General features: G+C 47.6%; 1 protein-coding gene across 1 annotated transcript in view; it reads right to left on the minus strand.

Moving 5' to 3' along the window:
* Positions 1-10,530: 10,530 nt before the first annotated feature.
* ANKS6 (ankyrin repeat and sterile alpha motif domain containing 6) overlaps positions 10,531-18,142 on the minus strand; it is a 48,738-nt gene continuing 41,126 nt past the window's right edge. Inside the window, exons 14-15 of the mRNA XM_068974604.1 lie at positions 17,919-18,035; positions 10,531-10,745 (exon numbers count right to left, since the gene is read on the minus strand). Coding sequence (XP_068830705.1) covers positions 10,641-10,745; positions 17,919-18,035 — 222 coding nt within the window. The 3' untranslated portion in view covers positions 10,531-10,640. The remainder of the gene's footprint in view (positions 10,746-17,918; positions 18,036-18,142) is intronic.

Below are 18,142 nucleotides of genomic sequence, written 5' to 3' on the forward strand. Positions count from 1 at the left end.
ACATGAAAAGATGCTCAACATTGCAAATTATGCAAATCAAAACTACAATGACATATTACCTCACACTGATGAGAATGGCCATCATTAAAAGTCCACAAATAATAAATGATGGAGAGGGTGTAGAAAAAAGGGAACCCTCCTACACTGTTGGTGGGAATGTAATTGGTATAGCCACTATGGAAAACAGCATGGAAGTTCCTTTAAAAATTAATAATAGAGCTACTATATGACTGAGCAATCCCACTTCTGGGCACATATCCAGAAAAGATGAAAACTCAAATTCAAAATGATACACGCACCCCTATGTTCATGGCAGCACTATTTATAATAGCTAAGACATGAAAGCAATCTACATGTCCACCAACAGATGAATAGCTAAAGAAGATGTGGTGTATACATATACAGTAGAATATTACTCAGTCATTAAAAAAGAATGAAATAGGCCATTTGCAGCACCATGGATGGACCTAGAGATTTTCATACCAAGTGAAGTAAATCAGACAGAGAAAGAAAAATACCATGTGATATCACTTATATGTGGAATCTAAAATATTATACAAATGGATTTATTTACAAAACAAAAACAGACTCACAGACATAGAAACTTATGGTTTGCAAAGAGGAAAGGGGGAAGGAGGGATAAATTAGGAGTTTAGGATTAGCAGATATAAACTATTATACATAAAATAGATAAACCACAAAGTCCTACTGTATATCCCAGGGAACTATATCCAATAAAAGAATATGAAAAAGAATAACTGAATCATTTGGCTGTATACCAGAAACTAACACAACACTGTAAACCAACTATACTTCAAATAAACAAACAAATAAAGCAGAGTGCCATGCCCATAGGCCTCCAGTTATAAACTTACTTGAAAATTCAAGAAACTTGGAAAGCCCACTGGAAGTGTCAGCAGGAGCCCATTTGGAGGTTTTTCCAGGTGGGACGTTTCAGGAGAAAGGCTCCTCAGGGGTCACAGCCCCAGGCTCTGTGCATCCTAGAACCCCCACAGGGCTCTTGGGAAAGATATATCTAATCTTGGGGCTCAACAGAGGATGTAAAAAGTCAGTGTGTTATATCAAGTACATCAAAATATACTCATTGCTAATGACTTGTGCAATTGTTTAAAAATAAAACTAAAACTTTTTAAGTAAAAAAAAAATCACCTATGGCTGTTTCATGTTGCAGTTTGACAGAAAACAACAAAATTCTGTAAAGCAATTATCCTTCAATTAAAAAATAAATTAGAAAAAAATCAATGTGATCCAAGAATGCTAAGTGAAGTGGATCAAAGTAGAAAGAGATATTCCATGGGTCTAAAGAACAGAGGAGACATGAGTTTGATCCGTGGTCTGGGAAGATCCCACGGAGCAACTAAATGTGTGCACCACAGCTATTGAACCTGTGCTGTAGAGCCTGTGCTCCGCAACAGCAGAAGCTAGCACACTGAGAAGCCCGTGTCCTGCAACTAGACAGCAGCCCCTGCTCTGTGCAACTAGAGAAAAGCCCATGCAGCAACAAAGACCAAGCGCAGCCAATATATAAATAAATAAAATTATTTACCAAAAAAAAAAAAAAATGCAGTCTGTATCTTATGCTTTTTTCCTCCAATTATTTCTTCACTCTGAATTCTTTCTTTACGATTGTAGCTTGCAAACTGAATTATGTGGGTTAAATTTATTGCTATTCAATAATGGTGGTGGTGGTTTAGTCACCAAGCTGTGTCTTGCAACCCCATGGACTAGAGCCTGCCAGGCTCCTCTGCCCGTGGAATTTTCCAGGCAAGAATATTGGTGTGGGGTGCCATTTCCTACTCCAGGGGATCTTCCCCACCCTGGGATCCAAGCCATGTCTCTTGCGTCTCATGCATTGGCCAGTGGATTCTTTACCACTAGTGCCACCTGGGAAGCCCTAAGAATCCTGGAGTAGGTTGCCGCTTTCTTCTCTAGGGAATCTTCCTGACCCAGGGATAGATCCCATGTCTCCTGCATTGCAGGAGGATTCTTTAACACCGAGCCACCAGGGAAGCCCCTTGCTATGCGATTAACAAATATTTTCCAATCGTTCTTTCAGTTCATTTGGACGGTGCATCCCTGGCCCTGTTGCAGTTCCATAACCTAGCTCCTCTGGCTGCTCAGGGTTCCTTAATGTGGCTGTGCTGAGTTGCAGTTCCAGCAGAGCACAAACATTCTCTGCACTTCAGTTAGTGAGGAAGAGCTCATGTGGCCCTGACCCTCCAGGAACAGCGAGAGGAAATGAGCGATTACAACAGCTGGTGACCCCCAGACACTTATCCAGTGCCCAGCATAGTACTGAGCACTGGACTCGAAGTTAACCCTTGCCCTGCCTTATGAGCCAGGACTGTCACCACCCCAGTGGATCATAGCTCTGCCAAGAAACTTTGATTTGCCCTCTGGACACCCCCAGTGCCTAGGACAGTGCTCCATCAGCGGATTTCCCCGACTGTCCAACGGTTAAGACTCCCAGCTTTCACCGCGGTAGGGGTGTGAGGGTGTGGTTGGGGGTTGGGAGGGTGTGGTTAGGGAATCTAAGATCCCGCTAGCCGCGTCACGCGGCAAACAACAACAAAATCCCACAGATTTCGCTTACCTGAGGAAGCTGCCACCATGTATACAACATGCTGGCAAGTCTGCCGCCTCAGGTGGCCTGACAGACACTCCCCCAGAGGATTCCCTCCGACTCAGGCTTTCGGCCACTGTCCCTTATGAATAGTAAAGTTAGTTTCCCCTGAAACCACCTCACCAATGAAGCGAACCTACAGAAGCTTCAGGAACTCTGGAGTATAGTCTCCAGTTCTAGGTTCTTCTTTAGAGCTTAACTTCCTCTCCACACACGCACAGCCTCACACTCATAATGCCCCAGCTCAGAGGCCGGCCTCCGTAGGCGCAGACTCTGAGTACACACTGGCCTGCAGCGCCTAGTTTAGGCAATGGTCTGGGGGTGGACACCCCCGGCAGGGCAGGGAAAGTGGAACTGGGCAGACGGCGGCAGGGGCCTTGTCACCGGAAGCGCAGAGGCTGGTGGTGGAAGTGGGCATCAGAGGCACTGGGGCCCGTCGGTGGAGTGAGCGTCCAAGCCAGTGCTGAAGCTTTTCTGAAAACGCTCATCTGTGACTCAAAGGGAGTGTTTCTTATTGTGAGGAAAGTGGAGACAATTATTCTGTTGAAGGAACTACAAACAAGTGAAGCAGAGAAGCCCCGAGGCCGTTGGAGATAGGAAATGAGGCCAAGAAAAGAGGCTGGAGGGCAAGGGAGCACGAAGTGCCTCAGGGAGCAGGCCCACCTTCCCCAGGGGCTCGCTTCCCCCAGACCCCAGACAAGGGCAGCCCCACCTCATTCTGCCTGTTTTCTGTGCGGGGCTCTGGTTGGGACCTACAGTCCATCTAGACACCTCTGATGAAGGGGACAGAAAGGTGTGTGTACATATGTGGAGGGGGGCAGGGGGCGGAGGGGAGGGCGCAAGACCCTACGGTGGTTACCTGTCCTTCACACTGAAGAGCAAGGGCAAGAAGGTGAACACTGACAGAAGGGTGGAAGACCAGCCAGGTCATGAGCTCTCCTTTTCTTCCTTTTTTAAAAATTACAGCAAAAAATATGTAAAATTTTACTATTTTAACCATTTCTTAAAGTGTACAGTTCAGTGGCACTAAGCACATACACAATGTTGTATTGATACACCCATCACCATTATCTAGTTCCAGGGCTTTATCCTGACCCCAAAAGGAAATTGCCTACACATTAAGCAGTGCCCCCCCCCCATTTCCTCAGTCCCCAAATCTCAGCTTTCCATCTCTATGGATTGACCAATTCTATACATTTCATATAAATGGAAATCACATACTATTGTGGTCTTTCATGTCTGGTTTCTTCTTTACTTGGCTTTTTTCAAATTTTGTCCATGTTGTAGTGTGGATCATTACTTCTATGGCTGAACAACACTGCATTGTGTGGTTAATCCCACTTTTGCCTATCCATTCATTTATTGATGGCCATTTGGGTTATTTCTACCTTGTGGCTATTGTGAATTGTGCTGCTATGAATATCTGCATACAGGTTTTTGCTCAACTATCTATTTTCAATTCTTTGGGGTAGGAGTAGAGTTGCTGGGTCATATGGAAGTTTGATATTTATTGAGGAACCACTTCCCCTTCTTTTTACAGATTTTCACAGACTCAGGAGGCTGGGACTCAGAAGTGAGCTAGAAAAATGTTTCTCAGATTTTGGATTTCACACACCTGTAAAACTAAAACTACCATTACCACCATCCCCACCCTTCAAAGTAATGGCAACTTGTGTCCGGAATAAGGCCAACCTCATAAAATGAGTATATTTCAAGTCAGGTAAACTCTTTGCCTTGTACTTGTTTTCCTATCACCTCCACCATTGGGTCGTTTGGCAAACACTTGCCTGGTCCAATCTGCATCCAAAGTCTGAGTTTCCCTCTCCAGCTGCCCTGGGCTTGAGCAGCCTCTGGGGGCCCATCTGGGGGATGCTCTCCCTTCTAGGTAGCCCTGGTCCCTGGAATGTTCTTCCTCATGGAGAGTTGGTCCTACTCCCATGGTCTCCCCAGGCTTTGCTCCCCACTCTGGGGGTCTCACAGACATTGGCCTCATTTCACTTGTTTTGGGACTGGGACCTGTGCAACTTTCTGTTTCCCAAATGCTCTATAGGGCTGAACACAGCCAACATGAGACACTGAGAGCAGAGGAGGTGGACATGAGGGAGTCCCCCAATTTGTGAAGATTCTCAGCATTTCTGAATCTCCAAGCTGTATGGGTGTGTGTGCATGTGTGTATGTGTATATAGTATTATAGTATTTCATAAACACCTCTCCTCCTAGAAAAGTTGTGAACAAGCTATAAAGACTAACAAAGTTTTGTTTTGTGGTTGGCTTGGCTTATCCCAGTTCAACATTTCTGTGTGGAAAGTCAGCAAGATAGCATGGGGAAAATTCAGAGCTGAGGCCTGCATTCAAATCAAACTTCCCCCATTACAGGGTGACCTTGGTGAGGTTAATATGTGTGCCACACTCACCAGATTGGCGGAAAAGGGATTTTAAGGCAGACTCATGAGATTACCATGAAGGTGAGGCTACAGAAGTGCCCAGCACACCATAGGTACTTGCTCCATAACAGTTCTCAACGGAAGAAATCTGAGCAGCATGTTATAGCTTCTATGAGCAAAATCAAAGTGAGAAGACATTATTTCATATACATTTGGCAAACAAAAATCCTTCAAAGAATCAAGTCCCTGTATGAAAAAACAATAACAGAAAGAAGTGTTTGACGGTAAGGAACATGGGAACACACAACAGGGCTGAAACGAAACAGCACTTTGGTCTCTTATCAGAGGATCCAGTGGCTCTGCTGAGGTCAAACCCTGTCCCCGCCACCTGGACAGTGGGAACAAGGTCTCCCAAAAGATGGCCATGCCGTGTGTCCGTGAGCCCCAGGGAGGCAGTTCCAGTGGGAACTGGGAAGCACCTTACACGGAAGGGAGTTGGCTCAACCTACTGGGCAGGAAGGACTCTGAGGAGGGGCCCTGGGAAGGAAGCTGAAAAGGGGACTTACCACCTACCTCCCCTAGGGAGGAGATTCAGTCCCTGGCTGGTCCTGCAGAATTTGGTATCGACTTCAACAGGGGCTTCCTCAGTGGCTGAGGGTAAAGCGCCTGCATGCAATGCGGGAGACCCAGGTTCAATCCGTGGGTCGGGAAGTTCCCCTGGAGAAGGAAATGGCAACCCACTCCAGTATCCTTGCCTGGAGAATCCCATGGATGGAAGAGCCTGGTGGGCTAAAGTCCATGGAGTCGCAAAGAGTCGGACACGACTGAGCAAGCTCACTTCACTTCACTTCAACAGGGAAAGAATCAGGTCTCTTGATATGCTGAATAGGATCTGTCGTCTGATTATCTCGCCTGAAAAAAGTACAGGTGGTGCTTTACAACACCTTCAGTCTGGGCTGCAGAATCTTCCTAGGAAGGGTCCCAAGCCCTTGAAATGTGCTTTCTTGGAAGGTCAGTGTAGATGTCCACAACTGTCTAGCCCGGGTCTGGCCTGCTTGGCAGTGTCCATAGGCAGCTCTGAGGCAAGAACAAACTGGAGGGGTTTCCTGCTTCCTTTTTGCCCTGGATCAGCTCCTGCAATCAGACTGGAAGGCCTTCCTGCTGCTTTCTGTCCACCTTGGTGGGAACCCCAGTGACATAAACGCCAGAGTTGGCCACAGCTGGAGGGTGGGGATCCACCTCCAACCCTCACCGCTTCATGGCTCCAATGCCAGCAGAGCCACCCAAGCTGCGGCTATCTCTGCCTGGATGCTGCTGCTTCCGGCCTCACCCACCTGGCCCGACTACACCAGGGCAAGCAGGAGTAGGCAGAGGGATTAACAGACAGAGAGGATTTCAAATAGGCAACCATCGTGGAGATTTCTCACATCTGGAGAGCTCCACATAGTGTGAAAAGGGTCTTCACCTTCATCTGACCCTCAGAACACTCCCCCCTGGGAACCAAAAGGGAAACTGAGGCCCAGGGAGGGGAAGAAACACAGCACCCATTAAGATGAGGCTGAGCCAGAACCCAGTGCCAGGACTGGCTATAGATTCGGTGCTATGCATTCACAGGAATCAAAAATTGGAATGACAGGTATCAACCCTGGGATTTCTTTGGAAGGAATGATGCTGAAGCTGAAACTCCAGTACTTCGGCCACCTCATGCGAAGAGTTGACTCATTGGGAAGACTTTGATGCTGGGAGGGATTGGGGGCAGAAGGGGACGACAGAGGACGAGATGGCTGGATGGCATCACTGACTCGATGGACGCGAGTCTGAGTGAACTCCGGGAGTTGGTCATGGACAGGGAGGCCTGGCGTGCTGTGATTCATGGGGTCGCAGAGTCGGACACGACTGAGCAGCTGAACTGAACTGAACATACCCCAGACAATGTTAAACCCATAAATGTCACACTGCCTGCCTTCACACACACTGTCCCCCCAACTGGGGAGCACTTTCTCTTCCCCACCTGCCAGCTGTGCTGACTCACCCTTTTGGACCCAGTCTTTCAAACAGGGCGCATCCAAGCCAACCTGAGCTGTCACCCACAATGTCCTCACCTTTATAAAGCACACACCTTTATGATGATTCCTCATAGGCACCTACGTGCTTGTCTCCTCTAAGATACTGTGGATTCTTTGAGAGCAGAGGTGTTTTTCATCTCTGAATGCAAAGCACAAGCAGAGGATGGGCACAGGGTAAATGCTCAGTAAATGTACGGTGAATGAAAAAGGAAATGTCTTCTTGCAAAACTTGCGGCCTCCATGTAATGGTCTAGTGCTGAAGCAAGGAGGCGGGAGCCTTCTCCAGGCCACTGGGGACAGGGCTCAGACATGCAGCACTTGCCAGACAGCACACTGTACCAGCACTGGGAAATGATGCTCTGACCCTGCAGGAGACGCCCTGGATGCAGAACCCCCTGAGCAGGATCCCGCTCAGATCCTCTCCATCAGAGGATGCCCTCACCATGATGTCCCACTGCCAAGCAGAGAGCTGCTGGGAAGAGGCAGTTTACCAAAGACCCTGGCCCAGCTGAGGGCCTTGAGTGCCCCCTGGGCCCACCCCCAGCTGCTGTGAGGCCTCATGACTGCTGCTGCCGAGTCACAGCAGGGTCTCCCTGACAGTGTTCAAGGGACACTCTTGCAAGAGTGCTGTGAAGCAGCATTCTGTGATCAAACATGTGGGAAATGCTACCAGTCATATTGACTCAATGGACATGAGTTTGAGCAAACTCCAGGAGACAGTGAAGGACAGAGAAGCCTGGTGTGCTGCAGCCTGGGTGGCAAAGAGTTGGCCATGACTGAGCTACTGAACAATGATAGTATGACCCCCTTGAAGAGATTCTCCCATGTGTGGCGTTCTAAAGATTCTGAGGTGTATATAGCAAAAATTATGTGACTGGGTTCTGACCCAGTATCTGCCTAACCTATTAAATACAGAGCCTCACCCCCACTGTCACATATACATTCCCTCTCCCTTTATTTTTTATAAAAAAAAAAACCAAACCTGTTAACATTCTATGGAAATAGGGTTTCAAGGAACATACTTTGAGAAATGCTGACGGGTCACGTCATAGGGCCACCAGAAGTGGGTGACCATGGTCCAGAAAGGGTGCCAAGGATCTCTCGCCAACCAGTCCACAAACTTCCTAGGAGGAAAAGACTCAGAACCTCCAGTCCAGTGAAAAAGACGAAGGAAGCAGCTGCTGTGAGCCTGTTTCCCATCTGCCAAATGAGAATGAGCAGACTGTCTGGGGTCACTAGATGAGACCTTGGAGGTGTGCATTTGTGGAAAGCTGACCCCCAGCACAGCTCCTGCGTGTCACACAGATTCCATTAAACTTACCCAAGTGATAGCTGTGCACAGGAGTGATGAAAAGGGCAGGAGAAGAGCGAAGAACGGACACACAAGCTCACAGCACCTAACTCAGGGGTCCACGCGTATTTTAGGGACAAACAACCCCACACATACTGATAGGCTCTGAAGATATGAATACATTAAAACCATGAGAATCCCTGGTGCCTATGAGAGCCCCAGGAGTCTATGAGAGTCGGCAAAAGCATGGGCCCAGAAGCCCACTAGACGCAGGTCTCAGCCAGCTCCGTTCCTTCCTGGCTGGGGAACTGGCCTGCAGCTCCACTCCTCTGTGTCTGTGTCCCCAGCATTCAGGATGAGGTTAAACCATGCCAGCCCCCAGGCTGGTGATGAGGAGAGATGACACTGGAGTCCAGCAGCTGCACAAAATAGGTGCTCAATGATTGTGTCTCCTTAGAGAAGGTTGGGATGCGAGGAACACTTATAAAGGCGTCTGTCAGTGATGTCTAAAACAAAACTTCTTTCTCTAGTCACGTGGGAAGTTGGCTTCTACAGGTGGGAGGATGAGAGGATGAAGGAGGAATACCACCTGCTGGATCAATGGACGGGAGGGAGAACACGATGAGACTCCAGGAAGCATGGTCATGACTGCCTCTAGCAGCCAGTAGAGGGGGAAGGGGCGCTCATGGCCAGAAGAGGGAGAGATGAGAAGCTGTACCTCCTAAGGAGACCAGTATGCAGCCAAGCAGAGATCACAGTAAAGGTGACAGCTCTGCAAAGGCTCCCATCCACTGTGCATGTCCTACAGATCAGGAATTGGATGCACGCTGGCTCTAAGCACCAGCGGAGAAGCCAAGTTACCTGATCCTGGCCACACAGCTGGCCAGCCACGGGACTGGACCAGAACCCTGAGCCTGAGTCCAGGGCACACGCTCTTTCCACTTGTCCGTGCTCCCCCTCAGGACAGGACCATCCATTCACATCTTCTCTTACTGTCTGGGTCCTCAAGGGTGGGGACTGGATGTGACTCATCTCAGCACCCCCAGCACATGGCAGAAATGCAGCAAGTGTTGGTCGAATGAATTACATGCTTGAAAACATTTCAGACATCTGTTGGACCTAAAAGTCAAAGTCCCTTTCCCAGAATATGACACAGTAGAAAACTACACTAGCTGATTCCCTCCTGAGGAATGTGGCTTGAGGAAAAATTCCAAATTCGCCTAGAAAATGTGAGCACCTAAGTCCTTCTACAATGTAATATAAGAGTCTTCTGCTCCCACTCAAAGTGGAAAAGCCCTACAGTGCTATGGGGTGAGCAGCGTGTAATATCAGAACATTGTTTTGCCTGACCACAGACAAGGAGACTGAAGGTCAGGAAGGAAAAGAGATTCCTCAAGGTGACACCTTGGGCCTCCCCCTTTTTCCTATATAAAAGGCTGCCTTTGAAAGAAAGAAAAATGCATTCAACATACACATCCTGAACAGCTGTTGTGTGTTGTCTGCAGCAGGTGCAGAGACGTGCTAAAGCAGAGTCATCACACAGAACAGTAAGGGCCCCCAGTGGCTGGAGGAGTGAGTTCTGTGTAAGGGAGCTGAGAAAGGCTTCATTTATTTGATAGGTGACATTAAGGACCATTAGGGATATGTTAGAAGGTCTAAGGGAAGATATGGAAGAGTGGCTAATCTTGCCCCCAAATATGTGTTCCCCCATCTAAGTACAGAGTTCTGTATTGTGAGGCCACCACCTGAACAGTGACTACACTTCCCAGTCTCCTCTGCATCCAGGTGGGGCCACATGACTATGAGTGGCCGATGGGACATAAGATGGAGGAACCAATGGAATGTGAGCAGTTAAGAGCAAGACAGCTAAGAAATGGTTATATGCCTTCTTCACCATCCCCTTCCCCTCTGCCAGCCAGAAACAAAGACTCGGAAGCTCCCAGGAACGGCAAAGCCACAGATGAAAAGAGCAGGGTCCCTGAATCACCACGTGCTTCTGCCAAGCAGAAGCAGCCAGACTGGACTTCATGGGAGAAGAAGTCTCTACCGTGTCGGATTTTTGTTACAGCAACAAGCATCACCAACTACTACAGCAGGGAGGGGGAAATGGGTGTTTCGGGACTAAGGCACAGTGGTGTGTCAAGGCATAGTGTGTTTCAGGGAATGGGGAAGGTTTGATGATGGCAGGAGCATCGGCCATGTGAAGAAGATACTGAGATTCAGAAAGCTCACGCTGCTGACCACAAGGAAGAGGGTCACGTACAGGGATTGTTTCCAGGGGCCCTGGTGTTGCTGGCGCTACTCTCGAAGGAAGAGTGGAAATTGTGAATGGTTTCCTGTAAAATCTGTCTCTCGCGTCCCTGTGGAGGAAATTGAAAACAGACACAGAAAGTCTTGTTAAATCTTTTAACCATTAATTCAGTTGACACAGTCCTGTTAACATTTAACTCATACTTGAAAAACCCATGGGCGTCTTGGGGAAAACAAATTACCTAATTGAAAGAGCACTGGGTTTAATAAAAACATTCTGAGTCAGCACCCACAAACACAGCATGCCAGGGCTGGAGAGCCCCTCAAGATGCAGAGGTCCAATCTCCCAGAGAAGGATGGGCAGCAGAACCCAGAGAGCAGGCATGACTTATCCTGGGTCATTTGGCCCAGAAAGGACATCTCCTACCCTGCCCTGCTCTGTGCATATTTCCAGACATCATATTTCCAGACATCATATTTCCAGGGAATTTTCCAGGAGCCGAACTTTCTGATACAGACTCAAGAGTCTGAACTGCCTTGACTCCCCCTTGTCCAAAAGATGACAGGTCCGTCTCCATAGTGATTCACTTCTCACCCCATCCTTGCAGATTCCCCTCCTAGTTGCCACCCTTTACACACACATTTTAAGATGGGAAAAGAGGGGGGATGTGGACATTTCTTTAAGTCCAAAGAACATCTTCACTGAACACATAACTGAGAGGCTGTAATACACAGAGATTAACAACAGAGACTGGAATCAAACAGCCTGGGTTCAAATCCCAACCCCTCCCATTTACAAGCTGGGTTACCTTGAGCTAGGTACTTCATCTCTCTGCAACTTAATTTCTATAAAATGAAGATGATAATCGTAACTCAAAGGGTGCTGCTGACACTGGGCTGTGAGTGGGTAGCAGGAGGTTGGCATGTCCTGACCTCAGAGGGCACCAGTGTAAATTAAAAAAATTTATTTTTAAACCAACAAATACATGTGGTCAAGATCTAAAGTAAAATAGACAGCCAGTGGGAGTTTGCTGTATAACACAGGGAGCTCAACCCGGTGTTCTGTGAGAACCTAGAGGGGTGGGATGGGGTGGGAGATGGGAGGGAGGTTCAAGAGGGAGGGGACATATGCATGCCTGTGGCTGATTCATGATGACGTATGGCAGAAACCAGCACAATATTGTAAAGCAAGTATCCTTCAATAAATTTTTTCAAAAATAAAGCAAATTAAAAGTGAATAATCTCTGGGAAACTATTCCCTGCCAAGAGTAGGGGGGGTAAAAAACCTCTGCCAAACATGACCAGACCTTAACCTTCCTCTTCTTTCATTTCATGGACTGCCATTTCCAGATCCCCAAGCAGGGACCTCTACTGCTGATGAGGCTCCTGGACACCCGGAAGGGCAAGAGGAGTCTCCCTTCACACAATCCATCCCAGACACCTGGAAAAGTGCCTTCAGGATTCCATCAACACACACCTAAAGGCTATGGGGCAAAAGTCAGAACATCAGAGGTGGGGTCAGAGGACCCTGAATCCCTACTCCACCACTCACTCTGTCCCAGGGGTGAGCCCATGCTGCTGAGTTTCTACATCTGTAATCGGGGGAAGGCACTGCATGCTGGTGCTGTGATGTGGCTCAACCTGAGATAATGAGTGGGCGTGACACTGTGCAAACTGCAGAGGGCTAAAAAATAAATAGAGGGGATGACAGCCATGTTATTATTAGACCACCTTAGCCTTAATTGCTTGAGAAATGAGGTCAGGGTGAGACAGGGTTCCAGTGCGCTCCTAACCTCAGGAGTGAGCCGTAGATGATGAAAACCATAATCGCTCCCCGCATCCACAGCTGATTGAAGCTGATAATGATAATTGCCCTTTAAAAACCCCTGGCTTCAAAGGACCATCCAGATAATTCTCAAAAGAAAAAAGCAAATGGCCATTAAAAGTAGGAAAAAAAACCACGTTCAGTCTATCTAGTAGTTAAAGAAATGCAAATTAACACAAGGCATACTTCTTGGCCTACCAAATTAATAAAAATTAAAAAGCAAATGGATAGTACCCAGTGCTGGCAAGGGTGCCCCTGGAACTTATATCCACAGCTGGTGCAGATGTTTAGTAGCTCTTTCTGGAAGGTATTTCAGGATGAAGTACTATGTACCTCGATTTAGACTTTTTGACTCCACAATTTCACTTTTTTTTTTTTATATCTATTCTGAGGAGATAATTAGAAAGGCTCATACATGAAGTTGCCCACTGCAGCACTATTTATAATAGTTTGGAAGTCTACATATCCAACAAGTAGGGATTAAAGAAAAATAATTTTAGTACATCCTAGCAAATTTATTTTATTACATTAAAAAAGAGTTCTTAATGACATGGGTAACTGCATATATTTAACATTAAATGCAGTAAGTAGAATATAAAATTATAGATTTAAATTTATCTCAGCCACTTTAAGAAAAATACTCAGCACAAAACACTGCAGAGTGATCTTCCCAAATACCAACAGTGTTGGCCTCTGGGTGGCTAGATTGTGATTCCTTCGTAAGTTCTTTTCCCCTTTCTGGTACTGCATAAATTTAGTACAATGAATATACACAGCTTTGATAATCACAAAAAAACAGGAATGGAAAGAAGCAATGGCTTAGGACCAATTAAAGGTGAAACTCCGGCTATCATTTCTGGTTAACCTTCTCCAATATACCACTCGTTTGAAACTAACAAACTAATAAGCAGACTCTGCTTATTCGTAACTCGAATACTGAGGTGGGTTCATCAGGAAGTCAAATGGCTTACAGGCTGAGGGGCCACACTGCTTTGCTAATATTCATATGGCTGAGCCAGGTTTTGGGTGAATATTCATTAAGACAAAATTTTTTTTGGCTAAAATATTCAAACATTTTTGATTATGTAAGAAACACATTTTACATCACAACCCATGTAAATTGATGCAACTGAAACAAGCTTTAGTGTTCTTGCCTGCAGAGAATGTTGATATTTTCTACTCTATTCTATTTCCCTTGTTAAAATGCTGCTCATGAACTACTAAAAAATTGATTCCACAAGCCCCCAGTGTGTTGTGGACCACAGCTAGAAAGACATGGGGGCGAGGGGGCAAGGAGAGCTGGGCTTATCCTCTCCCACGTGTCCTGAGTTCTCAGATACGTACAGAGTATTTGAACCACAGTGGGTACTTTCTTGGCCAAGGTTGGGTTTCAGAAGTAAAAGGATGAACGTTAGGAGAAGCTCATGCCCTGGAGCAATCAAAGAGACAGGAGTCGGGGTCAGGCAGGTGCAGCCCAGAAGAGAAGCAGCCCCGGGCATACAAAGAGCTCTTAGAAGCCACACTCAGTCTGAGAAATACTTTGCTCTTTCTAAGAAGCAGCACAGACTTGCAATGGTGACCTAGAGTAGGGAAGATACACTTGCTTTTGTGACATTCAGCTTCTCCCAATCACATCTTTGCTCTCAGATACAGTTGATACACATGGTCCTCATTTCCACAGGATTCTGTCTGGCACAGCTGACCCTCCAATAACAGGGCTATTACAGCGATCGGTTCAGATCAGCCCCTTCCCTTTGCACCAATCTCCATGGGGAATTGCTTGACTTTGCAGGGTGGACACTGCCTGTGGGGAGGACATGGACGTCTTGGCATGTTGGAAGCATCTGGGATCTTTCAGCTGGGAGGTGGTCAGCTGAGGGCCCCAAGGAAGATCACTGTTATGGGTTAAATGTTTGTGTCCTGTGTTGAAACCCTAACCCCTCAAGTGATGGAAGGTGATTAGAATTAGGTGAGGTCATAAGGGTGGGGCTCCCGTGATGCCATCTGTGTCCCTATGAAAAGAGAGAAAGAGAGATTTTGCTTCTATTTTGGGCCACATGAGGAACTGAGAAGGTGGCTACGTGCAACTTGGAAGAGGAGCCTCACCAAACTCAACCACTCTGGCACCCTGATCTTGGACTCCCAGTCTCCATACTGTGAGAATTAAACTTCAATTTATAAGCCACCCTATCTAAGGTACTTTGTTCTGCAGCCTGAACTATGACAATCACCAACAGCTGTTACTCTGCTTCTCTTGATGGGGCCCTGTTTAGTAAATAAGGAGAAGGGGGAGGCCAATGGATTTGAGAGAAAACTATAAAAAATGTCCTAGTCTCTACAGACTTTAAGAAAAATATCCTCCTTTGGAGTGGGGCTCAAGACGTCGTATCATCCACTCTGAAGATGACTATTAAGTTGCCTAAGATTTGCAGACCAACCCTGTGTGTATTCTTTTTGTGATTCTGAACCAAAGAGGCCATGGCCACAGACGGCAGAGGGGAGGTTCCAGAAATGCTGGCAGTTATCATCTACCAAGACTCAGACCCTGCTCCAGTGACACCCAGCTCCGGTCTTTCCACGCCCTCTAAGGTCCTTACTGGCCCTCCATATAGAACCTCTTTTGTCCTTCCTTTTTGACTGGTCTAGGCTTGGCTTTCCTCACCTCCATCCTCTCCTTGGCTCACACGTCTGGCTCTTGCAGGCCTGAAGAAGGAAGGGTCCTAACTCCTGAGCTAGAGCCTCCTCACTATCACCCACCTTGTCCTCTCACACAAGCCTCTGTGTACTTGACTGGGTTACCCCCGACCACGCTGGGAGCCCCAATCTGTCCCCTCTGGCCTCCTCTCACACCAGGTTCCTTGCGCTCCATGATTCAGCTACTTCTTTAGTTCTTTTCGTTAATTAATTTTTTTAAACTTTTGGCCACACTGCACAGCATGTGGGATCTTAGTTCCCTGACTAGCGACTGAACCCGTGCCTCCTGTAGTGAAAGCCTGGAGTCGTAGGGACCACCAGGGAAGTCTCCTTTAGTTCTTTAAATACACCACACATGTCAGTGCAGGCCGTGTGCACATATGCTTCCCTCCGCCTGTACCCTTCTTCTACCCCTGGGCCAGGTGGTTCTTATCTTCCTTCAGATGGCGGCCCTCCTGCCCTTCTCCAGGGATGTCTTCCAGGCCCTTGCCTTACCAGACCCCACCCTCTCACCGGGAGCTCTCACAGCACAGTTTGCCTCTCCTGTGCAGCTCTCCTGCCCTTCTCCGGGGATGTCTTCCAGGCCCTTGCCTTACCAGGCCCCACCCTCTCACCGGGAGCTCTCACAGCACAATTCGCCTCTCCTGTGCTTGTGGATTACACCAAGACAGGACAGCACACAGGTCAGGAAACAGACACTGGGTTCTAATCCTGGCTCTGCCACTTACTGACTGGGTGATTATGGGCAAGTTCTCTGACCTCTCTGTGCCTCAGTTCCCACATCTGTAAACTGGAACCAACTTCAGGGGCCTTCTGTGAGGGTGACATTAATGACTAGACATGATGTGCTCAGAGTGATTCTCCATGCTCAGCACTCACACATGGAAGAGAGTCAAAGGACAGTTTTTTCATGAATAAATCAATGGTCCAAAGACTTTAGTGCTGGCTTCAGGTGATCCACCTACAGTAAGCCACCCTGAGGTTTCTGTTCCCTGGATGAACCCTTCCCAGCAGCCAAGACCTGCCCATCTCCTGCCCTTCACGTCTAAGAGAAGAGCAGAAATGGTGCTGGTCTGGGAGTCAGGACTCACAGTCCCTCTCGGAGCCTCTGCTTCCCTCTCTGTAAAGTGAGGCAGTGAGTGTCCTGAACAGGTGACCAGAATCAAGGAAGAGACCTTACAGAGCAGAAAGAGCACACAGCAAAGACCTGCAGGAAAACGCTCAGGCTCACAGACATGGGTAGCAATGCCAACCACAACATTTGGAAGGCCCACTTCACAGCCTTGATATTGTTGGTTAGTCTCTAAGTCATGTCTGACTCTTTTGTGACGCCATGGACTGTAGCCAGCCAGGCTGCTCTGTCCGTGGGATTTCCCAGGCAAGAATACTGGCGTGGGTTGCCATTTCTTTCTCCAGGGGAATCTTCCTGACCCAAGGATTGAATCTGCATTTTCTGCATTGGCAGGCAGATTCTTTACCACTGAGCTAGCAGGGAAACCCACCCCACAGCCTACAGACAAGCAAAACAGTGATGACAACAACGGCAATAAAACCAGCCCCCAACCTGAGTGGGCCAGGGCTGGGTTGGGGAAGGGTGGCAGGGCTGGCTGGAGGAGGAGCTGCCTCCATACAGATCCGCCCTCCCCATCCCCAGCTCTGCTCCTGGGCTGAACAAGGGAAGTGTGAGGGTACCGGCCGCCCAAATTAACTAAGGAAATGTACGTGAAGTGATCTGTGAATGACAAAATGCTACATGGATATTCCCTTGCCATTGTCACTACAGGTCTGATCAATATTTTTGTGCCTACCCGGCAACATATAGGCAGAACCATAAAACAGTCACCATCTCTGACATAACCTCATGTTATGGAACACAGCCTGAGGAACAAGACAACAGAAGAAAAAGCATAAAGGCAGAGAAGTCCACTCCGGTACTATTTATAATGGTAACATCCCATTATTGCCCAGCGAGTGAGGAGCGGTAAGGCAAAGTGTGAAGAAGCATCATGTAAGCAAGTTTATTGGTTTGGCCAAAAACTTTGTTTGGGTTTTTCAGTAAGCTGCTATGGAATAAGAGACAAAAAATATCCAGCCCACAGTAGAAGAAAAGGCAGAAGGCAAAGGAATGTGAACAGCCCAAGAGCAACTGTACAGCTGCAGAGTGACTGGTGCCTCGCTTCTGTATTTTGCTTGCTTTTTGCGTATGTGCCTTTGGGTGGGGGCATTGCTAATCTTTAGCTTTAAAGCTGACGACAAAAGTGTAGGATGCCAACAATGGCAACAGCGACTGGCAGATCTCTGTGTGCCAGGTGCTCTGCTGAGCATCTCAGTCCTGGCAGTCAGCCCATCACCCCCACCCTCCAGAGCAGAAAGCTAGGCTCAGAGAGGGGTGCGACTTGCCCAGGGTCACTGTAAGTGGAGGAGCTGGGTCAGCCTGACTTGGGGGCCTGTCTTCATCAACTTCCACTGTGCTCCATAGGGCAAAACTCAGCCCTGTGGGTTGAGATGATTGGAGGGAATATTTAAGCAGGATCTAAAGAGAAACCATCTTATGAGAAGAGAGGCCTGGAAAAGGAACAGACATACTGGAAGGTAGTGACCCACTGGCCTTGAGAAGTGTGTGAGCGGGCCAGCCTCCACCAGGCATGTGGGGGAGACAAAATCAGACCATGAAGGTCCTTGGAACACCAGGGCCAAGGATCCTAGTGAAGCTCTCAGCTGTTTGAAACAGAAAAAAAAAAAAAAAAAAGACTGGGAACAATACCTTGCCTGCATTCAGTTCAGAAATTGCTGCCAAAATCTGCTGCCTGGATCCATCTGTCTTAATACCCAGCTCCTTCAAGTCACCGTCGGTGAGTGTGAGGAATGCTTCCATATCCACCTGGGGAGAGAGAGGGGGATTTGCTACCATCTGCTCGGTGCCACACCTCTTTTTTCCCAACCACAACCGGACTATCATGATTATGAGCTATTAGTGCTTATTAGTAG

The sequence above is a fragment of the Capricornis sumatraensis genome, chromosome 6 (genome assembly GCF_032405125.1).
Source record: "Capricornis sumatraensis isolate serow.1 chromosome 6, serow.2, whole genome shotgun sequence".
Lineage (NCBI taxonomy): Eukaryota > Metazoa > Chordata > Mammalia > Artiodactyla > Bovidae > Capricornis > Capricornis sumatraensis.